General features: G+C 39.2%; 1 protein-coding gene across 3 annotated transcripts in view; it reads right to left on the bottom strand.

Annotated features, from left to right (window-relative positions):
- GRM5 (glutamate metabotropic receptor 5) overlaps positions 1-24715 on the bottom strand; it is a 286727-nt gene that overhangs the window by 16925 nt on the left and 245087 nt on the right. For all 3 annotated transcript variants that reach the window (XM_074160092.1, XM_074160100.1, XM_074160108.1), the window contains exons 5-7: positions 22679-22847; positions 19048-19174; positions 7324-8263 (exon numbers count right to left, since the gene is read on the bottom strand). In XM_074160092.1, coding sequence (XP_074016193.1) covers positions 7324-8263; positions 19048-19174; positions 22679-22847 — 1236 coding nt within the window. The remainder of the gene's footprint in view (positions 1-7323; positions 8264-19047; positions 19175-22678; positions 22848-24715) is intronic.

The raw sequence follows: 24715 nt of genomic DNA, 5'->3' as shown, positions 1-24715 counted from the left end.
TGATGGTTTCTCAATGACATCTTTTGCCTTACAGTAATCTCTGGTCCTGTTTTGTGCAGCATTTTTACTTTTCAGCTTCCACTGGGATTTATTGCACTAGATAAGGAATGGCTAAAAGCTGGTCACTGCTACAGTTCAAGGATCATGCCAGTCATTTCTATAATGTAACTTCTTAAGCACTAGTTCTCCTAATTCACATTCTTAGCTAATCTTCTGGTTACTTCTCCATACACACAAAAGTTGATTTAAAAAACTTAAAGTCACCAATAAATTCTTTGTCTATTCTATACAACTTCAGGATTTCAAATAATGTTCCTTTTTTTTTTTTTTTTTCCACTGAAATAAAACCAGAATTGTAAAGCTCTTTTAGTGTAAAGCTAATATAAAAGCCTGATGGGTGGGGCACTTGTGTGACTTGGGGCACAAGTCTCTTGTACCCAGGCTGGAATCTCTCCTCTGCCATTGTCTGACATTAAAAATCAATATTCCTTTCATCATGCTAGAAAATAACTCCTTGCCTTTTCCATTCAGTGTTTCTTTTATACAAGACAGAATGGGTCCACCAGGCTCAAGCAGGAAAGCAATCCATGCTGACATAACTGACAGGCTGCTGATATAACCTCATACGAGAGATGATACACCGGTCTTGAGCTCAGTATCATGAGGTTACAACCTCTTCTATATTGAGTTTCTTCTTTCTATGAGTAAACCAGTGCAACTACCTGCAGAAACTGCAGAACCCATGAGTTTTATGAAGTTTGTGATTGTTCTATGTATTGGGAAAGTTGTGTTTTCCCTTGTTTGGTCAGGCAATGGACCTGATGGAGTAGTGTTAGTCTTAGTGTGCCAAATGACCAATCACATCACCAGGAGTATCTCTGCCCTTCAGTTCTGAACATTGCGAGCAGGAATCTATAACCCATGCCCTGAAAGAGTCTGGTAAGTAAAAAGTTTTTTCAAATTAGTTTGGAAGAGAAATGTATTGTTCTTTTATCATCATTCAAAATGTGTCAAAGAAATTGTTCAAGCTGCATATAAATGAAGGCAAGAATGGCACTAGTAGTATAAGAAATGTGTCCCAACAGAATATGCTGTGGCAGAAACTCACGATCAGTATCTTTCTCAATGGTTGTACACGTGAGGAATGTGAGCCAGATTCAGCTTTCCTCAACACTCCCCCCGTTTTTCTTGTACATCTTCTTTACAGGACTTAAAGCTCCATGTCAAATAACAGCCTTATTTCATCTCTCAGGCAACTTATCTTCCTGAGGCATAAAGAATTTGGATCTCTTACATTTATATCTGAAATCCTCATGCTGATATCACACACACACATATTCTAAAAATATTTGATCACAGCCTGATGGCCATGGCTTCAAATCTATGCACTTATTCATGGCCACGGCTTTCAACCAGTCAAAATTTGATATCTGGGCAATGGGAATCACATGGACTGCATCTTGGAGCCCTTTGGCATGGCATGTGTATCAGCAGAAGAGGTTTATTCTGATGGGGATTCCCATTTGCCTGGAAACTCAGTGTCTTCCCAGGGCTTTCCTAATACTGCAACATAGCAGTAGTCAGACCTTGAAGCAGGTGTAACAGCTAAGATTGCTCAAGCTAGTTCAAGCCTGAAATTTTCAGTTCACTTGTTTCTTGAGTGATTTAAATGGATTTCAATCAGATTCAGAATTAAAATTTAGTTTGAAAAAATTCCTGAGAAAAAAAGATGTTTTTTTTTCTGGAGAAATTTCAATTCAGGCTTCTGAAAACACTCCTCTCAAGATTTTGATGCTGAGATATGACGTGCTGATATATGATATAAGATTTAGACTGCAATATTTTTAAACCATGAATGGCAGCTTCTAGGCTGATCCAAGAATATTTTTCTTATTTTGTAGATCAAAATATCTCCTGTTTGAATTGTAATGAAACACATACAGTCAGCCATAAGAGGCAAAAAGAGAGAGAAGAGAAAAGCAAGAAAACCAGCTGTTCCTTGCAGAAAACAGAGCACATAATGTGATGGTAGATACCTGTTTCCAAAATATTTCACTCTGGCACAGTTTGGGACCGGTTGTTGTAAACACTAATTATAGCTGGTGGTGGTCTGGGACTGAATCCAGTCCAGTGGAAAAATCTACCACGTTTTCCTCATAGGACAGAGGGAATGGCATTTAACAACACGTGAGCCTGGACACCTGAATGCTTTTTCTGATGCCTGTGCAAGGCAGGCACTTGGTCGCTCAAGCTGCTATTAGTCTACCAGTGCAGTGCTTGAGAAGGAGAAGAAATACTCCCAAATGGCACCTGGATGTGTGAGCATCTTTATCTAAACTGAATAAGATAAAACAAAAAAATAATGATTTATAAAAGAAAAATTCCATGATTCACTGTGTTGTCTCACTAGAGCAAGGGATCCCCACTCCTGAATGACAGCTGTCATTCCTATCACTTCTGCATCTGTGTACAGAGAGGTGCCCAGTTCTGCAATCACACAGTGGTAGACAAATTTCTTAAGAGAGCAAGAGAATACATAAAAAACTAAATTAGTAGTTCATTTGTTTTGAAAGCCATAGTTTATGTTTAGTTATTTAGAAGATACTGTGTCATGTAGTAAATCTAGGTGTAATAAAACATCACTACCACACTGGGTTATTAAGCTTTAATCTCAGTGAGATTTGTGCATTGCTGTGGATAAGTGTCTATGATAAAGCGCACAAATCAATGTACATCTTTTTTCTGTTGTCTAATATTGTGCTGTTCACATCTGTATGGAGGAATTATGCACAGTACCACAAACCTCCAATGTATCTTGAATATGGCTAACATTATCTGACTTTGCTGGTAATGATTCTTTCCTGTTGACTGATCACATGTACCAGCCTGGGTAACAGATTGAAAGCACAGCTCAGCCTTTTTGCTTAAATGAATAGTTACTTTCAGTGATCCTAACTTTTTTAGAAGATGATAATCTATCTTGTATTGTTTCAGGAGCTGGTGGGCACCTACCAGCTTCTGTCTTTTGAGAAGAAACCTAAATGAGTCCTACATCATCACAGGAGGAACGACCAACTGGCAGTTAAAAAACACCGTAGCCGCTTAATTCCTTTTCTTCTGCCTCTCACTGACACCGCAAAAATAAATAAAGGGGTATTCATATGAACTAAACCTCTAATCTCCAAGCAGAGAGCCTTACCTTGGGACTGCAATGGTGTTTTCTGACCTCACCCTTTGTTCAGAGGTTCCCACCTCACTGCCTGAACAGCTCCATTGTTTGTGTCCAGGTCACAGCTTGGTCTATAGAAGGATGACAGGTTCCTCTTGATTTTCCCATAACATGTTACAGGCTGCAATAGTGCAGAATTTGCTCCTGAAGCAACTGGGGAACTTTGAAGTTAGGTTGGGGACCTCCAAAAGAAGCAGCTGAGAGCAGGAACCATGGGAGCATCTACAGCCAACAGTGGGAGAATTGGATAGAAGTAGTATTGGCTGCACTGTGAAGATTTGGGAGAAATTTAAAGGGCAAAGTGAAAAATATTGGTAGCATTTTTAAGACTTGTTTAGCACATATTTATGGGAGACAGTGTTTAAGACTTTTTAAAACTTTGCTGGTCACTCAGAACGGTTTATTACCTGCTTGAAAGGAAAGCAAACTTGCTTTTCTGCAGGAAGGGGGAGGGAGATGTGTGTGTCAGTATAGGTAAGCTTGGAAAATGGAGCATATGTGGTTCAGGCCATTTAAAGACATCTTCCAGAAGATATACGTGCCTACAGTTGTTAAATTACTGTGTGAAATCCTGGGCTGAGATATTGGGAAGGTAAGAGAAACTTTGGAACATCTGCTCTACCCCCCAGGCCAAGGTAGCATGATTAAGACCTTTTGGTGGACAGTCCTGGCTAGAAATATCATAGCAGCAGCTCTTGTAGCAGAAATACAGAGTCTTTATCTTACCTGGGATACAGAGTTAGGTGAGAATGAGAAAAGGATGAATTAGCCCTGTAGTCTGGACTCTTGCAAAAGGGCTGTGTAGCATATATGATAATAGTTCCTAGGATCTGAAGCTAAGATTTGCTCAATTTATTTGTGGCTTTACTAGTCCATATGAAATTAACTGGTAAGGTAACTGGAAGGAGAAGGTCCAGATGCCTCTCTACACAGAGTCTGTGGCTTTAAATCCAGCTATGTAGTATTCAGCATTCTTCTTCGTGGAGTCACTTCTGATAATGTCTGGTTTGTTAGTCTTACTTTTAAATGAAGGTAGAATATATTTTGGTGAGTACCGCTGAATAACAATAACCGACATGAAATGGCTTGAATATGGTAATGAATAGTTTTACTCTCACCTTCTACATATTTCAGTACGTCAAGATTCATTGCAACACATATCCACAGCTCGCCTGAGTTTTCTTAATTGAAGAACACCCCATGCAAAAACTCATTTAGGACTCTAACAGATGCATTGCTTTATTTAGGCGTTATCTGTCATTTTGCAGCTGATGTGAAAGCTCTGAGTGGAGCATTGGCATTATCTGTTTGACAATGATTTGATGCAATACTACACTGTGCTATAAATTAGTGTCAAGAAGCAAAATGCTAATGATAGGGGCCCCTCTATGCACTGGTGACTTAAATAGCATGTTTCTTTAAAATTCAACAGTGACTCATTCTCTTTTAAATAAAACCCCTCTGAGCTATTTAAATAATGCCATGTAGCTCTAGTGCACATTTCCTTTGATTCTGAGTACTTCAGTGTTTACTTGAATAGCTATCCAAGCAAGCTTTTGAGCATTGTACTGAATAATACCTTGAAACATATTACTTTATGCAACAAGGTTTTTTAAAGAAAATATTTGAATAGAAAGGAAAATGGTTGGGCTCTGTTTGCTCATGCTCTACAGTAAGCAGTATTGAACCTGAAAGTGGTTTTCTATTCTTTCTTGAAGGTGATATCAGCCATGGGTAAAGTCTTGAGCAGAATTTTAAATTTACTCAGCACATTTCAGGACTCTGTTTTGTTTTCTTTCATGCAACCAAATAGGCATTGATTAGAGAGAATTCCCCATGATCGATGGAATCAATTTGCTCTTGGATTCCCAGACCCTTCAGGCAAACACTGACTGAGCACTGCTAAACTCACTAGCACCATCACAGTTTAACCAGCTGAGGATTCAGACACATTCATTTAGGAGTGCCTTCTTTGTTGCAGGTTTAAGTGTTGATGAACACTACTGATGACATGAAAGTTTTTCTCCAGGTTTCAACTGAAATTTTCTAGTTCTTTATATCTAGATAAATATGTCAATGTATCAGCTTTGTGCTGTTTTTTTCATTCCTATACACATGTATCAGACACTCTCAATGCTCTTTGGGATTGAAGATGTTTCCAAGACAGTGCTATTGAAAAATAAGTCACTGTCGATGATGGTCTATTCCGTTATGCTAATAACTCTCTACCATGTGTGTTACCTACACAACAAAGGATATAAAGAAGTGGAAACAGAGTTCTCAAAAAGAAGAAAATACATCTTGTCTTTTAGGACATTTAATAGCAGCACTTTTCAGAACAAAACACAGATTTTAGAGCAATATCTTTCAAAACTGGGCCTTAACAGGTGACCAACAAATCCTTCTGAAGCCCAAGATCTTCCCATCATCTATAGCTTCATCTTGGTCAGTAGAAAAGTTGTGAGATGACAAACAAATGCAGCAAAAGTGAGGGAAAATAATAATTATCTCGAAGGGGAAGAATGCCCTCATATTCAGCACATATTATGAAGAATTCCTCTTTTAGCTGGCCCAGAAGTTGTTATAGGGCTTCTAACCTGAACACCTCAGGTCATTCAGGCAAACAGAGGCTGTAGAAAAGGACATTTCAGGTAACTGTCACTTAAGCTGAAAATGGATTTATCATTTTAAAATAGCATCCTACACTGCACCTGGAAAGGAACTGGAAGATACCATCATTAACTGATCATAGGTATAAAATATCTTGTAATAGACTGCCCATTTCTGTGCCAATTCGAAGTCACTGAAAGACAAGCATTAGTAATAATATGACTGAAACAAATCATCACTTTGGCATAATCTGCCCTGCAGTTATTGCTAATAAAATCTTCCCTCAAGTCTAAACTGTGGTTCACACAAAAGTGGAAGTAGAAATTGCCCTCATTCTATGCCAACTCCAGTTGTGAGCAATGGCATGTCTGGAAATATTTGCCTTGTCAATCCTAAAATCAACGTGTGTTTCAGTGAGGAGGAAAATCTAGCTACTTGTCGCTTCCAGGCTAGAAATATATATAGCTGAGGAATGACAAAACTCTCCCTCTGCACTTTCATATAGGCAGAATTATTGTTTTATGCTAGCAATTAAATAACCCAAATCATCCCCATTGCACCCATATCAAAAGTGAAAGGGATCAAAAGATGAAAACGAACCAGTGGGCTGGGTGCACTTTTGCACGCTCAGTGAATCAAGACAGTGTTTCCATTCCAGAGCTCTCCTTTCTCTTCAATGTTCCCTTTATTTTTTTTTGCATTGAACATACAAGTTGCCTTCATGATCACCAAATTCAAATAAATCCTTGTGAAGAAACAAAGAAATATCTCTGTTCAATGAGTATCTGTTCAATGGCAGGAAGGGTAGCAAGAGTTGGACCTGTGAGCATCTGAATTTGATGGAGTTAGGAGGATGAGTACAGAAAAAGGTATCAAGAAAGGCAAAGAAGAGAAGATAGGTGAGGACAAAAGAAAGAAAGCAGGAAGAGATAATACCAGAAAGGAAAATCAAGGCAATAGGAGATAAAAGGTATAACAGAAGGGTCATATGAAATAATTCCTCAGATGCCTGAGAGCGACTGCTCACGATGCCACTTGTGTTTATTACTCCATCTTGATTATGTAGTACTAGCAGCAACCCTGTTGTCTTACTGCTGTGACTAGAGGCAAAATACAGACATATGCAATTCATTCAAGGGAAAGAGATTGTAAATGGGTGCATTCAGGACAAGGCAATGAGTTATATTTCTTGTTCTGTTGTTTTTTTCTCCTAAGATCTAGTTTCCCTCCCTATATTAAGTTTACAGATGACACAGCCAGTACTTCCAGCCTTGTAATTGTTTGCCCATTGCTCTGTCCCCTGTTTTTGCACAGCATTTTAACTAAATCAAACCCAAAACTGTTACAGATGTGGGAGAGAGGACTCACTCCTCTCCCAATGCAGAAGCAAAGGGAATTAGTATATTTCCCTTTGTCCTTCCACTATTAGCAACTCTCTGAAGATCATAATTGCTTCCCCACACTCCCACATTAACAAACTTTACCTAAGGGTTTCACCAGATGATCCCCTTCTTTTCCACAGGTTCACCAGGCTGCTTGAGCGGCTTGCAGCTGAAGATGACTTTCCATCCCCTACGTGCATGCGGACCACGGTCGATGTGGTGAATGCGCTGCGTACATTCCTTTCAGGCTTAGCAAGGATGATATAGACCTTGGGCACAAACATACAGCCGAGGGCCACCGTGGCACTCAGACTCACTGAGAAACACATGGTGATTATCTTGTAGTTGCTTCCAAAATATATTGGCACAAAAGCCAGCCAAATGATGCAGGTGGTATACATTGTAAAGGCAATATACTTTGCTTCATTGAAATTAGCTGGGACATTTCTTGTCTTAAATGCATAAAAGGTGCAACTCAAAATTAATAATCCATTATATCCAAGGGGAGTTACGACACCCAAGTTAGTGGTGTTACAAATCAGGTAGACCTCTCGGATGCTTGGGTAATCATGCATTATATCTGGTGGCTCCATTATAAAGAGGGCAACAATTATGCCTAATTGTATACATATCAAGATAAATGCAATAACCAGTTGGGCGCAGGCACTCATGAACCTAGGTTTCTTTGTACAAATTTTCTTCTTGCTTCCAGCCAGGATTCTTGCAATGCGGTTGGTTTTAGTTACTAGAGCAGAATAACTCATAGCTGGGGAGAGGCCGATGCCAATTCGTTGAAGATAACAGTAAATCTGTTGAGGTTTTGCGATGAGACAGAAAGTGCACAAGTAACCCAAGCAGATGCCAGCTAGAATGATGTAGCAAAGTTCTCGGCTGGATGATTTGACCACTGGAGTATCACGGTACATTATGAATATAGCTGTAACAAACAAGGTGGCCAGCAGACCCAGACATGCAAAAACAACTGCTGCAATTGGTTCAGGATCACCCCATCTGAGATACTGGACTGGGATGAGGTCACATCCTACAGAAAAAGAAAAAAGAAGGTAAACTGAAGTATGTAGGAGTGAGATTCTTTGCTGACATACTTACAGATTTTCCTGATATTACTCTTCTTTTTGTCTTTCAGGAAGGTGTAATTATAATAAATATAGGCTAAGATTATGTTAATATAATGGCACAATAAATACTTTTCAGTGACAGCTTATTTCAGCAATACAGTTTGTCTGGAGTATAACACAATGACTGAAAAAATGGCCAAGCTGGTTAAGATAGGCCACCTCTCATCACAGTGGAATTTTCCATTTAAATTCTTTTAAATTTAGTAATTTATGCACAAATTTCAGAATCAAGTTACATTACCTTGGTGCAAAATGCTTCCAAGTTGTCTGTGTAACACATGAACTTAAAGGACCAGATGTCAGTCCTACTAATTATATTGTACACTATGATGGGTATTGGTACCTGTTTAATGATTATGGAGAAGAATCTTATAGATTCTAGTTGTCAAGAAAAAGAGAGTGCTTCTTTCTCAGATATGCTGCCTTTTTCTAACGAAAGTTTTCTGGGATCAGAGCTGCAGATGATAGGTATTCTGGGATGACACACCCTGCTCTCTTCTTTATCTGTCATTCAGCCTTTTGGGACTTCTGAGGAATTGAAGCTTCATCTAACTCATGAAATCAAACTGAAATAAATAAATTAGTGTCACAGCTGAATTAAAACAGTGCAACTCCATCTAAGGGCAATTGGTTTTCAGTTTATGTATGCGTTTTGATAAGTCACTCTATGTATGCGTGCCATAGAAAGGCAAAGAAGCTTCACATTCCACGGTGTGCAGATCAACGGACAGGAGTAAAAGGTGGCCAAAAACTTGTCACTGATGTCCCTCCTCCATCCCTTCTTGCCTTTTGCACTGTGAAGCCTGGATAGCTCTGGGAGTGAAAAAGAATAAGAGGGAAAGACTTTGGTGCTCTGGAGTGTAACTTCCTGACAATAGATACACTGGCCCTGCCAGCCAAGGCAGGATTGCTGGAAGGACATGATGGAGAGGAGGAAAAGCAATTAAAAACTTTTGTTTCCCCTATACTTATATTAAGCTTGACTGCAAAATCTAAATGACCTCAAAATTTAGGATTGTTGTAATGAGGTTGCTGTCTTCTGACTAGGTCAGATAGAAGAGTGTCAGCCTGACTCGGGGAGGGTGGTAACAAGGCACTTTGCACCATGGGGAAGGAGGGCTGGGTGCTCACTTCTGTGTTTTCAGCAGTGAGGGTACCCAGCACTGGGCATCTGGATGCCAAGCAATGCGAATTAATTAGGGAACCTGAGACCTCAACGACTTGATAAACGGGAGTAAATGTAGACAACAGGTGTATAATTTGGGAATTTCTACATGCAAATCTACTAGTTTACTTTGTGTTTGGTGTAGCTTAAAGATTTTACAAAGCTGTCATTGACATTCTTAGTAGTAAAAATTATCCCATGAAATGGTACTCTTAGATATTGGGCTTAGCTCCTCCTTTCTTGCAGTATTTCTCTATTCTATATCTCTAAACAATTAATATTACAAAAATACCCAACAACCTACAATATGGTGGAATACTCAATGGACTGTGTGGCAAAATTACAAGGCAGATAGTCCTGTATTCTTGCATAAAAATCAGAAGGATTAGGGTCAATAAATCTTTTTCACTGGTGCAGTTAAAGGGTAGGAATTTGCAGTCACTCCAGTGCAACAGAATTGTGCTCTTGGTTACTAAATGCAGATTAATTTTCCATTCATATTTTAATTGCTTTAATGTGCAAAGTTTTCTGTTGCAATAATAAAGTTAATACCATGTCTTAATGTAACAGACACTTAGATTTTTATGAAACACTCTCATTAGCATTAGTTGATGATGCTTATTTGACTCCTGTTGGTTCTAAAGGGTGTCCTTATTCAGTGTGAGGGAGACACAGTATTTCATTCTGACTTCATCAAGATGGATGTAGCACAGGAATCATATAATCAAAATCAACATTTTATACCAGTAAGAGTGGTGGGAAAAGAGTAAAAATCAGAAAACATACTTTGGTGTGTGCAGATATGCCCATGTGGGTTCTTCCCCAAGACGTTTTCTGAGTAAGTGACCTCTAAATCTATTTCTGGTCTTACCAAAATTTAATTAATGTTTTGGGGAAATGATTTGTTACAAGTTTCTAATACTACAATATATTTTTGGACAGGAAATTTGAAGACAAAAGGTCTTTATCTGTCAGCTGGCCTTTACATGCAGACAATGACAGAGAGGCTGAATTTTGCTCAGTTTCTAATGTAGCAGAGGTGAATCATAATCAAGCATTTCTCATTAGTTTCAGACTATTTCATGCCTTCCTTGCTTTATTACTCTTTCTACATTCTCTTAATAAAATACCTGAGAAAAGAGTTGAAAATTTGTCCCATTTTTTCCCCCATCACTGGGTATACTTTATGAGGAGAATACTAAACTGCAGTGATTTATTGCTCAATTAAGATTTAAGGACTGGATGGTCTTCATAAAGCAATGATTGGTGAGGTTTTCATATAATAGCTTCACAGCTAATGGTTTCTTACACTGGCACTTTGCAGAAAGGGACAACTACATCAAGCAAAAGAAATATGGGAAAACTGCACTGTGAGTGTTCAGGTTAGGTTGGTGGCCAGGATTACATCAAGGTAAAAGCTGAAAAATGGTAACACAAGAAGAACTCATTCCTGTCCCCTTAATATGTGTGTGCTCAATGGTCATTTGGACAAGATCCTGCCCCATAGCCTACCTCGTACACTTCATCAACATCTCCAAGCACCTGGAAAGTCTTCTCTCTTAGCCGGCTCAGAAACTCCATATGGAACAGAGCCAGCAGCCTTGTCTTGTGGTCCCTGCAGTGTGCCGAGGCAATCTTTGGCCTGTGGAAAGGCTGTTAGGAGCCAGTCCAGTTTGGAGCAGGTGCAGAGTTGTTCTACTCTGTGCTCAAGAATGCACTACTTCTGGGACCAGAGCCCCAGTAAAATGGACATAAAACTGCTTCTCTGTTCTTCTGGCCAGAAATATAGCCAGTGGGAGCAAGATACTTGATTCACATGTGAATAGAAAAACAAGCTAATATAAAAAATCAGAGTCCCATTTAATTTGCTGGGGAAAGGATTTCTGAAAGCAACATCCTAAATCACCAACAAATTACAGATAAGGTTGTATAAGGTTATTCCGTGGGAAAAAAAAAAAGAAAAAAAAAGTTCTGATATTTTGGAAAACTTATGGCTACTTCAGGGATGGGTTACATTGTGCCTTAAACAAGGAGAGAAGAACTCTTGCAGGCTTGACCACTGCCTTAGGACTGTTAGTACGCTGCACTCTCTTTCTAGAGCTAAACTTGTCACTTATTTCTGATCTTTCATATTGCTTTAAAATTAATTCATCTGGGAAAAGAGTTCACAGATATGAAGCACTGTATTATAGTCCATATTTTCCGGGGATTTGATCATGACACTGTTTTAATTTGTTATGATATCCTTGATGCCTAAGAGACCTTACCATGCCTTCAGCATCCATAAAACTGTATTGGCACTGAAAATACCTTTCATGGTAGGCAATATAAAATACGTAATTAAACTAGTTCCAAAGGTAAACATACAGACTAAGGCTTGTGAATAGGACACACTCTGAAAAAGGAAGGGAATTCAGTGAAGTCTGTTAAGTCAACACCATGAACTAAAGCTCAGTGAATCTGCAAATGGAGACTAAACCTGGCAGAAAATAACTATTGGTTTAGAAAGTCCTAAGTATTTTTCAGTAGGGTGTGGCATCCTGGGCAGTGAGTTAAACTGCTTGAAAAAAGACTTGGTTTTCTTGGTAACTTTTCACAAATTCTTCAAAGAGTCCAAAGAGTCCAAAGTCCAGACACCAAGATTGAAACCTAAACAACTTGGCCCCATCTTAGTTGTGAAGAAGAGTCTCCAAATAGGATTTAGCAAACATTAGTCAAAGTGTATTGACGTCATGCTGTTAGATATTTTATATGAATGCTTCTGAATGTTTCCTTATTTACAATCCCAAAAGATGGGAGAAGGGATATCTTGACTAGTTATTTGGCTTTTCACATATGGTGAGTTGAGATGCAAAAATGTAGGAATCAGAATAAAAATCTACATGAAGCTGGCACCCATACTGACAAGTCAAAAGTGAGGATTACACCCTACAAAGCCCTGGGTGAGAAAGCACCCCCGTGACCTCCACAACTGAAGCGAGAGAGGACATCTTTATCATTTCAGTACTGCGTTCTGGTAGCTATGGTAAGCTATTATGATCGCCAGTTCTTTGTCTTGTTCTGGTGGGACCTTTCATAGTTGCTACAATAGCAGAGGTGACCAGTTGCTGCTTCTTAGCTGCTGCAGCTCCCAGGCTATCACTTTTACTGAAACCATCACCAAAGGCAGGTTTACACAGTCAATGGATGTGACTGATAATTGTGCATGTGTTTATTCTGCCACCTCTGCAGGGCAGGAGTTGGAATTGGTCACATCTTAAACTGCAAAAGCTGGAGCATCTGTAGTTCAGGAGCCTAAATCCCTAATAACAGAAATATGCTGTGCATTGCAGTAAAAGGCAAGGCCATGAGTCTTAGAATAATACATTAAAGTTACTCTGTGACCACATGGGGAATGATTCCTTAGTTACACAAGTGTGCAGAATGACTGGAACAACTGACGAATTGCAGCAATCAGGTCCATCCGTATGTTAGCTCTAATGTTTTGGTTTAAGCTTCACCAAAAAATGCTGGCTCTGCATGTTGTAAATGTTTTGTTCAGAATATGTCATGTTCAGCAAACTTTCCATAATGTAAGGCACAATTACAAGTGGGTCCTTCTGGCTTTGTTGGCAAGTCCCTCTTCATCAAGCCATTGAGCTCCGCATTCTTGAAGCAGCTCAGTTGAGCCTGAAGCACCGTGTGGCTCATGCTGGAGGCTTGGGTTGTAAATGGGCTGGAAGCTAAAGTCCACACTTTACCTGGAACAAGCATTTGAGGTAAGAGAAGTCCACAAACCCAGCAACAAGGGAGGGGAGAAAATGACAGCCAGAGATCCTGGTCATTATCACAGAATCACAGAATGATATGGAGTTGGAAGGGACCTCTGGAGATCATCTTGTCCAACCCCCATTATATTGCCACCTGAACCCTTAACTCATCCTCATCCACTTTCTCCAAAAGGCTGATATGAGAGTGACTTATGGAAATGGTTACATTTCATTTGGAATAAGAAATACAGAATAAGAATAAGAAATACAGAATAAGAATAAGAGTAAGAATAAGAATAAGAATAAGAATAAGAATAAGAATAAGAACAAGAACTAAAAAGGAAAACGAAATACAAGGCACAGAAAATCAGGGTAAAAATTGAACATTGTCTCTGCTGATGTGCATTTATAACACTAACCAGCCAGATAAAAATTGTGTCCTTCTTCTACCCTAAGTCTGAATTACAGTCTTACCAATTATGGTCAAAAGCAAGATTCTAGTGTTGTTTCAGCAGCAAAATCGATGTCAGCACAGGCTAAATTGTGTTCTGCCTCGTGCTCATAACTGTCAGATGATTGCTGAAATTACCAATGGCTGTAACTTTATTGCAAGCAACAATACAAGAAAGCAATTTGATGGTAACAAATAGTTACCATTTGAAAAATATTTCAGGCAAGGTATGGATGATTATTTTGCTGGGGAGGAGCATGATCTAATTGTACAAGACACCCAAGTCTCAGACCCCTGTGGCTTCAGCTGCAGCCTGGATCAACATGCTGCAGGAAGAGTAGACCAAGCCCTTGTGGGCATCCACAGAGATCTGATGTTGAGCATCTCCTTGGTCCCACAGGTGGTTTTCATGAGCCGCAGCAGATATTGCCCAGAGGCAAGGCAGCAGCAGCTCCTGGTACTGCCTGCTCTCTGCGGCTCTTGCTGACAGTATGAGCAGTGCCTTCAGGATGAGGGAGGCAGCCGTCCTCGCTTCTCAGTGCGGAATCCAGATTGGTACAAGCTGAACAGGACACAACATCAGTGTTGTCAGAGCTCTTCGAAATGGCTGTTGTGTCACTTAGAGGTGGGGTGCCCTTTTTCTCAATCCTTTCCATTCAAGAGTTGTTTGGATAATCCAGCTCTTACCTGGCACTTTCAGTCATGCAGACAAGATCACAATGCTGCTATCCTGGGTTTACTGTACCTTATTTGGTGAAAACATTTTTGTAGCTATACTAAAATATATATATTTCTGGTATTTAGCCTTATCCTTGAATGGCAAAGAAAACATTTCAAGAGCTGTAAAGTATTTCCACTCCCATTTTCAAGGGAATCCAATTAAGAAAATCAAATAGCCAGTGTATTTGGAGTACACAGAGAATGAGAAAAATGTCAATACAGCCTGAAGATAATCTAAGTGTCACTGAAATTAATATTATCTACTTTCCTTGCAGTCCCTGAGGTCACTAGACAAAGCTTTTTTTTTCTGTTATTGTTGTATGCTGTCCCTGAATCACAGAAAGAGAGAATAATTGCCTCTCTCCCACCTCAAAAATGTCCTTAAACCAGCACTGGAAACCAATAACTGGACCAACATGTTCCTACTTCCACTGAAAAAGCTCTGAGATGCTGAACAAAACTTATCTGGTCTTTCTGAGGCACCCTTTTTGAATGCAGAAGGCCATAACCTCAAAGTCACTTGGGTTTTTGGAGAACCAAAAAGCCATTCTCATCAAGCTACTGAAAAATTTATTTAATTTAGGTTTGATCCTCAGTGTTAAGAAAATCCCTTCATTGGTATCTAAACTCCTGGGCTCTATTTCTCTCCCCTCCGCTGTGAATATAATGTGAAGAAGGGCTTTGAGGGATAGTGGAAGGGTTGGCATATATTTCTGGACTTAAACCCATGAGTTTCTCTTGCTCTAAATGAGTATGTGACTCAGCCACACTGTCTATACTAATGCATTAAGTGGTGCTGTAATGTATGAATGTTGCTACCACAATGCATGGGGAAGAAGAGGAGCTACAGTAGATTGGAAAGCACATCTTGATACTAAACGAGGGGGAAGAAAATGACTTGGGGTGCATGTTGGGATGGCATAAATAAATTTGGAGAAAGGGAAGAGAATGACTAATTTTTTTGTGCAAGGAGGAGCCTAGTCCCTGGGGAATGTTGTATGCATAAGCAATGAAACTGAAATTTGTGAAGAAGTAAAATATGGGTGGCTAAACATTCCTTTTCTCGCCTCAGCTTCACTTCTAGATGGAGATATTTTCCATTAACTGATTTAATCAAGAGAAACTCTTCCTCCCGTTTGTCTTACTCGACTACCTTTGGACTTCTGTCTTCTCCCTTTCTGCATCTGAATTCTGATATCCCACAGGTGACTGAAAAAAAAAAAACTAATCTCTCTTCCTTTCTGTGAGCAACATTCCTGCATTTTGCATTTTATACAGTGAAGTTTGTGGCAGAAGACTGATGCTGGTCATTCAACATAAGAAAGACAGAGCGATGTTTTGTTGTGTGAGCCAAGAAAGGATTCCAAATATGTTTTTATCCAAGTTCAGATCTCTGGCAAACAGTGAGGTACAGCTCCACATCAAAAGCCTTCTCAGGCGTGTGGCTGATATATTTACAGGACTATCATCTGAAGGTGATCATTCAAGGAACACTTATTCCAATGAGCTTTTTATATGTGTAGCCTTGTGGAGCTAAGACATGACCTTATCAAGCTGCAAAGAGACATAGACTGCTGCAGTATCAGATTTAGGGACATTTCAAGGAGACTGGTGTATCCTTTATAAAACTGAAGGAAAATTTCCTTGCCAGAATACAAAATACATCTCCCTCTCCTTACTTTTAATTCATATTTGTTACTAAATCTTATGTTGTAAACAAGACTGAGAGACAGTTTTTTACAAGCTGCAAAGGTTGGGGCTATAAATATATTCAATGTTGAATATGAATATTGAATATTGAATATGAAATTGAATGAATATATAAATATTCAAGGATTGGAGCATCTCCCTTATGAAGAAAGGCTGAGAGAGCTGGGACTCTTTAGTCTGCAGAAGAGAAGGCTGAGGGGAGACCTTATCAATGCTTATAAGTGTCTGAAGGGTGGGTTGAAGGAGGAGGGAGTCAGACTCTTTTCAGTGGTTGCCAGTGAGAGGACGAGGGGCAACGGGCACAAGCTGGAACATAAGAAGTTCCACTCAAATATGAGAAAAAACTTCTTCATGGTGAGGGTGACAGAGCCCTGGAACAGGCTGCCCAGGGAGGTTGTGGAGTCTCCTTCTTTGGAGATTTTCAAGACCCGCCTGGATGCAGTCCTGAGTAACATGCTCTGACATGCTCTGGGCAATCCTGCTTCAGCAGGGGAGTTGGACTAGATGATCTTTATGGTCCCTTCCAACTCTAAAAATTCAGTGAAATTCAGTGAAATATGATCATTTAAAATACAACTCAATATATTGTATGATAAGCTGGGAACAGACTTTTAAAAATCTGTTTTTGATACAAAGCTAAATAAGATAAGATCAAGTCATAATGTTAATAGTAAGTTAGGTGTGGACTACACAGCTGTGAAGTGTAATGGGTATCTTGTTACCAGGAGTGCATATTGTATCAGTTGTGCTCATGGAGGCCAAGGCGGGGGTTCGGTTTCCAAACAGTGCCTGCTGAATTTGTGCCTGGCTGAGGAACAAGAGTTAGATCTCCCGAGGAACATTGCTTGGCACCAATGCTGAGGGGTAGTTTTTAATGCATATTGACTTTGGTCCCTATAAAGCCATAAAATGTCTAAAGCCAGGCATAAAGTCTGGCATGTCTAAAGCCAGATGAATGTTTTGCAAAATGTGGCAGCTCATGTAATACAGAAAGCAGTTGGCTTGGCTTTTTAAGACAACTACTTTCCTTTAAAACAATCATCGCTGGGTAGAAAATCACCGACTCATCCTACAAGAGCTTTCAAGGTGCCACCCCATCTTGCTCTTCCATCCTGAAGAAGAATAAATCTTCAGAGGATAAATCCTCCCAAAAGCCCATTCTGATGCCTTGCCTGAGGCATGGAGATCTGTACACCCTGGGGAGCCAGCTCAAAGCACAGAGCCCGAAGACCAGCCTTACATATGGTGCTTACAGGCTAATTACCCAAACTTCACCAGGTCAGTGGGCAGTTCCCATCACTGGTGTCTCAGAAGTGGGTCCTCTGTTGGTCTGACGAGGTACTTGCTCCAAGTTCCCTCCTAACTGACTTGTAGCAGCTCCTTTTCCAGTTAATCTATGTTGGGTAAAACCTCAGGTGCTCACTGAAACGGAGATGTGAGCTGGGATCTGCCACATCTCAGACAAGATCTCTGGTAGTTGAAGAGTTGGCCATTTGCACTATTTGACCTTCCTTCATAAACTGACCAGCCTGGTGTGGTGGCCTGGTCACTGCATTGTGGGCTTTGGAGGCTTCTGGATGGGCAAGCTGGCATGTGAACCTGAGCTTACACCATGCCCTCAGTGCTCTGCTCTGGAGGACACGTGTGGCCAGGTCTCTTTTTTTCCCCTTCTCCATTCTCCTGGCACAAGAAAGCTTTCCCTGAGATGAGGCAGCTTTGCTGGCTGATTGCTGAGTGCCCAGCGAGGAAAGGCTGGGGGAGCGGGGCTTGAGGAGCGCTTGCAAATCCATTTTATTGCTTTTTCAGTTTTCTCAGCTAAAAGATTTTTTTCTCAGGGAAAGTTCCACGTTTGACATTTTCTAAAAATATCCCATCAGTTTCATGGCTAAATTACATTTTTGCAGTAATTAGGTAACCTAGTTCATATATTACAGCATTCCTTACCGGGAAAGGATTAATTTTATATATAATAATCTGTCTATAGGCCAAGCCTTGCCTGACACTCTTCTGCTTACACAAATTCATCCAGTAAACTGTTTTCCCCTTTGTCATCCCTCTCACCCCAAAAATTTCTCCCCTCATCTGCAGAAATTATACGCAAGCTAAGTCTGTGAGCTCTTCTGGAAAAAAACCTCTCTTCTCCCCTTGTCTATACAGAGCCTGGAACAATGAGAACCTGATCCCTGAACAACATTTTGAAGTGGTGTGTGCTCTGAGCATTTGAATACTTGAATTCTGTTTATTAGTTATAAAGAGGAGGCCGTAGGATACAAGTGTCAAAGAAATCTATCTCTAAAGTAGGAAAATTGGTATTCTGCAAGAGCATAGTGATTTATGCCATGGCAAGGAGAACATGAACCCTGTATTCTAGCAGATGCTCCAGTGAACAAAGGACTAAAGCAAACCTAAGTCTGTTTGGAGCACTCATGCATTTAACGGCAGTAACTACAGCAACTAGTTCATAACTTTTTCAGATTAAAAAATGAAATATTGTGTGACTCTTCTGTACCTGCTTGGGAGGAAAATAAGAGGTTTGACCTCCTTAAATAAATTCTCTGACAAGGACTTCATTTCCCTACTTGTTTGGGGAAGGACAAGATCTGCATCACCAGCTAGATGTTAGGACAGGGTTGAATACAAAACCAGGAATATTTTTTTAAATTCTAAATCTAGTAAATCAGGTCTTTAGAAAGCAGCTGAATTACACCAACGATTCCTGGATCAGGTTGAGGCAAGAAGACAAATACCAGCCTCAGTTCAAATGTCAGCGTTATCACTGGGTTCAATCTGACTGAAACAGTCCTCTTACTCACTTGTATCTGGCATTTATTTCTTCAGCTCAGCAGATGAAGTTTTTCATTGACAACATAAGCACAGCCACAACTCATTTACCTGTGAGGTCTTCGTTGGGCCAGGAGCCGAGCTGGCAGGCTTTGCACGTGTATTCATCAAACACGTATTCATTCTCTTTACAAGGAGTGCAGGTCCAACAGCAACTCACTTCTCCTTTACGGATCACCTGAGACAAAAATTGACATTTGATTTAGCAACATAAGCATACATTCATGCCGCCCCAGTTGCTAATTTAATTTTTTAATCTCTTTTTTGTTTGATAGAGTTTTTTTTAAATGTTATTTTAAAGAGAATTCCTGTTCATTATGTGTTTGCTTATACAAAATATGACACAAGCTCTCAATTGTCCCATCATGTATGTACCAGAAGAAAGAAACCATCAACCCCACAAAAGTGCAAGGGGTGGTATAAAATGGCAATAAGTTGTTTTTTCCCCACTTAGAATTAGCAAAACTCAAAATTTCATGGATGACAATGTACCTACACAAGACAGTGCATGATACTCAGGGCATATAATTCACTACACTGTGATCCGTACAGAGAATCATATTGACAGCATTATTTCCCTAAAGGTTCATTACCCAAAGATTTTCGGGTGCTTATTTTTCATCCAACTCTAAATGACTTGTTAAAACTGATTTTTTCCAGAAATGAAACTGAACATGCCTTTTCCAGAATTATTTAATTACTGCATTTCTAATTAACATTTAATAGTGAGAATGTTATCTTTATCCATTTTAACATCTGACCTGATTTCTCATTTTATAATTCACTGCCAAATGTTATTGCTCACTCATGATTGAGATGCAGATTTTTCAAGATCCTTATTTATCATCTCTGGGCACTAGAAACATCTGTGCTTCTTGTCAGTATATCTTTCTTTTGAAATAAAGTATTCCCAGTTTCGCTGCTCTTCCCAAAAAATATATAAATGAATACTTCCAATTATAACATAAGAAGTAGATTGACTTATGTATCTTTTGCAGTGTCTTCATTGCAATTTTAATAAATAGTGTAATCAAAAAAACCTGGATTGCTCTTTACAATGCTGCAGTGAAAAATGTGTAAATCTATCATTTTCATCAGCAATATGGGGACCTGAAAATACCAATTTTTGGTATTGTTTTTAAAATTATAGAGCATGAAAAGAAAAAAAGCCACACCTGAATAACTAAACTGGCAGAAAGGCCATGGGAGCATAAGTGATTTGCTTTGCAACTATTGAGACTAGAGCTACTTGCAAAACAGAATATCTGTCCTCAAGAAGAATTCACATCTTGGGATTTCTTTCATTTTGAATTAGAACGAAAAGTTGAACAAATGACAAAATTTCTTATGTCTGGGAAAATCAATTCTTAGAAAGCTTGTACTAACTTTTAGACACATTTTTGGTAAACAATGCATTATAAAAATCCATAATTTTTCAATGTGTAAAATACTCAAGAAAATGAAATGGCAAAATAGAAACCTTAAGTTATTATCAAAACACCTAGACTTTTTATCAAAGCAATTCATTTACACTTTTCTGTTAAAATTCACCAAATCAACATCTTCTATAAAATACTTTGAATTTGACAAATCTATCAGAAAACTGATACACTGATCATTTTTTACCCAGCACTACCTGGGGGTTAATCCAGAGAAAGTTAATGTATCATTCTCTAGGAATCAAAATAATTGTTCTCCTCTACTCAGAATCAGGTCAGACTTTTTTTATTAAATTGTTTAGTCAGCTATTTCTTCATCCTTTTATTTTTCTGTAAAATATTTATATTTTCTGTAAAATTTAACTGTTAAAAAGTGTGTTCTTTTTTTCAAAAATAATTAGCTTTAAAACAAAGATTATTTCCCCTTCCTCTTATTATCTGGATGATCCTTTGAACCTGTATTTATTTAAATAAATGTATGCACTATTTCAAATGTATAGAGTTGGGTTGTATTTGGATTTTATCAAGTCCTTCAGATGGATGTACCAAATGTTGCTGGGATTTGAATATCATTACAGTGAATGTTTCACATTCCTGCATAAGAACTCAAACCCACAGAATTCTGCAGGAAAAACACCATGGAGCTTGGCAGAGTCAAGCTCCCCCCATCATCTGTGAAGACCATGAAGATAAAGGACTGTGAAGTAAATTTTGAGATTTATAATCAATAACCTAACGAAAAGTATAAAGAACATTTCAGACACTGGACTTCAAGCATGTGTCTAAGTGTGTGATAAATTGTCTTCATAGTGAAGAATCCTCCTGGGAGAATCCTTGAAAGCATGGCCAGAAGGTAAAAGGAGACTGTCTTAATGAAGATCATGAGATACTTCCCATCACCTGTGTTGTGGCAACAGAGCATAAAAGAACTCAGAGCCACCCAGTTCTGAAGTTATCATCTGTTTGTCCATCTCTGTCTCCTCAGATATGTGACTTTGTGGCTGGAGTAGGCTAACATCAGACCCCTGTTAGTTACTGTGGGAGTAATTCATCCCACCTTCCTTTATGTGTCTGCAGAAGGCATGTTCTTGTCTGAACCAATTGTCCTGGCGGGGTGTCTTTTACCTACACCAAGATTCATATTCACTAGTTTCAAAGTCTACATGATGACGAGATGACCCCCGATCTGGAATAATATATTATTTCAATTGACTACAAAGAGAGTTTAGGAATCTGATATAACTGTATATGCCTACACTAAAGACATATGCATTTGGTCTGATGAGACTCTCTTACTGACTCTACTAAAGGCAAGTTAGTGAATAAGACATGGTGACTGTGTCCTAAAACTCTGGAAAACTGACACTGAAGAGAGTCACTTTGTGTTGCAGGGCACGGTCAGCCTCCCACCAGGCCCTCGCAGTAGCTGCTTCCCAGTTTTGCAGGCATGCTATGTTAACACAAGAGAAAAGTGATGCAGCTTCCAGTGAGACATGCCAGAAATTACAGCAGCTTTTTTCCAGTCTGAGCCACTCTGTTGTCCAGCATGGACACCCCCTCAGTTCACAGGCTTTTATATATATAAATGACTGCAAGACAAGCTAAGGACTTGCAGTATTTCAACTGTTCTGCAGTGTCAGGGAATGCCGAAGGATAATAAAGTACAATTAATATATGACAATTCATCTACCCTCCTTACTTAGTGCAGCATGGAAAGGGAGGATGGAAAAATCAAAAACCTGGGAAACAAAGAATCAGTAAAACAGGTATGACCAGAAAAAAGTTACCTACATTTCCTGAAGTTTTAAGTAGTGATAGTTATCCATGTTCTCTGCTGGTACCACAGACTTCAGGTCTGAGTAATAATGTTCCAGTCTAGGTGTCTATGTCTAGCACTGAAATAGTAGCAATTATTATTTATAATTTACCTGCAATTGTACTAAGTCCTAGTCAGGGATTTGCACTCCACATAAAAAAATACACAGCAAAAGACCCCCAAACAACATGTGTTCTAAAGCATTTGAAATATAAGAAAGTCAGCAGTTCACAGATATAGGAAAACAAGAAAATGGCAACTTACGAAAACAGTGAGGTAACTATGATACAAGTAAGAACTAAATACATAAGTCTGTACATTTTAATTAAGGTGTGGGATACTGTCTCCATGTAAGAGTCAAGAAAATGAATTTGAATTTCAAGGCTATGCATTCTACGTGACTAAAGAAAATGGAGAAAATACTTACCTTTATTTGGCCTTTTTCGCAGGGTTCACTGCACACAGATCTGATGATATTATTTTTCTCTGACCATATTTCATCATCGTCCATTTTCAGCTCACCATTGTCCCAGCTGCCAACATTGATATAATCAAAGTAGTCCTTCCCCATTTTCTTGAAATTCATGATTTCATATCTTTGGAAACACAAAGGGGAGACATAGCTGAGTTGAGGAGAACATAATGAAATGTTTCAAATTAAAGGAACACTATGTACTTTGTTGAAATAAAGAAGGCAAAATTTCAAACTTTGTGCTTGCCCTTAAGTCTCTCCCATTAATTTTTTTTATATCATCTTTCTTTTCCTTTGTATTTTAATTTGTTTTCTACTATCACCATGAAAGTCCCCTAAACACTTTGGGATTAAGTGACTGAATTTCTGTGAATGACTATATTTATTTAAGGAAGACACTGAAATGAACCAGTGTAACTTTCAGCACTGAAGCCAACTGCATAGGGAACTCTAGCTGTCCTAGGATCCCTCTATAGCAGATGCAGAGAAATCTAAAACAGCAAATGCAAATGTTGTGTTCCTCACTGTCTGCAGGTGCTTATTCCCCTTCTGAGAGAGGAAGCCTGAAGACAGCTAAGCTCCTAAAGTAAGGTAGAAGCAACCTGGGCCTGTGGGATCAAAGGAAGCGTCCTGTGCTGTAAGACTGCAAGATGCAATTTGGTGTGGCACCCAGAGAGGGATCGGGCATCATTCTTCAGACACAGACCCCAAAGGACCCTGGGACTTGCTGGAGGCTTCAGGGAGATCTCCTTGTCAAGAGGCACCCTGTAGTCCAGGCATTTGAAGAATGATGTTGAGACTTGCCTTGTTTTTGGCCTTTTTCTTCTACAACGTTGCAGCAGCAAACACTATTCTCTTCCATCCATACAACCCCCTTCATTTTTATATAATTCCTCAGTGATCAGAACGCATTTAATTCTTTGTACAGTATAGTATGGAAGAGAAAGAATATTCATGCCTCAGGCTGCTTCAGAGCACCCTACGCTGGGTGAAATCACCTCATTATCTGGAAACAGAAGTGTTGAGAGCAGAGCTTGAGCTGATCAGTTTTCAGGTTCACGTTCTTCTTCCTACTACTTTTTTTTTTAGCTCTCACAGAGTTTTACAGAAAATCTGTGGCGTGACGTAGGACTCACTAGCCTCCTCCTGGCACACTGAACACCAGGTCGCCTTTCTGCCTTACGGGCCAGTTCTTTTAGCACTTACTTGTAAAGTAAGTTTGTAAAGTTGGGCAACTCCTGAAGTGATGTTGTCATGCTTTTCTTTACCTCCTCTTTAGCAGATTTTGCAAGTAATCTGACTAAGCAACATGAAATTCACTGATGGAAAATAAGCAAATGATATAGACTGAGACGTTGAACACAATCATAGGTTTAGAAAAGCTGCCTGGCTCATAAACGAGGAGACTACTTTTTCCTGTCAGCAGGCACAAAATTACTCCCCAAGGCAAAGCATATGGTCAGGGTTGGATTAAGTCAGAGTGCAATTTGTGAAGTACAATGTACAGATAAGTAAAAGAACCGGTTAATTAAATCAAACAATCTCTTAACTAAGATACCTAAGTATTTATCTTAAGTTCTGAGAAAACACAACACTTTTAAGACTGACAAGCAATAGTATATCTAAAATCAATATTTTTACCATGCTGACACAAAAAAAATTACAGTAAAACTATTCCATAATATTCTCTATCCATGGATCTCAGGATGCTTTGCATCATGAAACAAAGTTTAACTGTCACAGCAGGGAAACTATAGCAGGATTCAATGCCAAAATCACACACAGGTCTGGATCAAGGGTTGCAAGAAACCTGCGAGAGAAAATGGAAGTGGAGCCTGAATGAATGGGTAATACAATATTACCCATATCATATGATTCTTGAGTCTTTCCAAAAGAAGAAGAAAAAATGAGCAACTTCCAGCTAGGAAGAAAAGTTTATGAAACACCTGAATTTTGGAATATTTTACTTTCCGTCTTCTATAAAGGAGGGAA

This window comes from Numenius arquata, chromosome 1, assembly GCF_964106895.1.
Source record: "Numenius arquata chromosome 1, bNumArq3.hap1.1, whole genome shotgun sequence".
NCBI lineage: Eukaryota > Metazoa > Chordata > Aves > Charadriiformes > Scolopacidae > Numenius > Numenius arquata.
The sequence above is the reverse complement of the archived record's forward strand: the minus strand, read 5'-3'. Positions and strand labels throughout refer to the sequence as shown.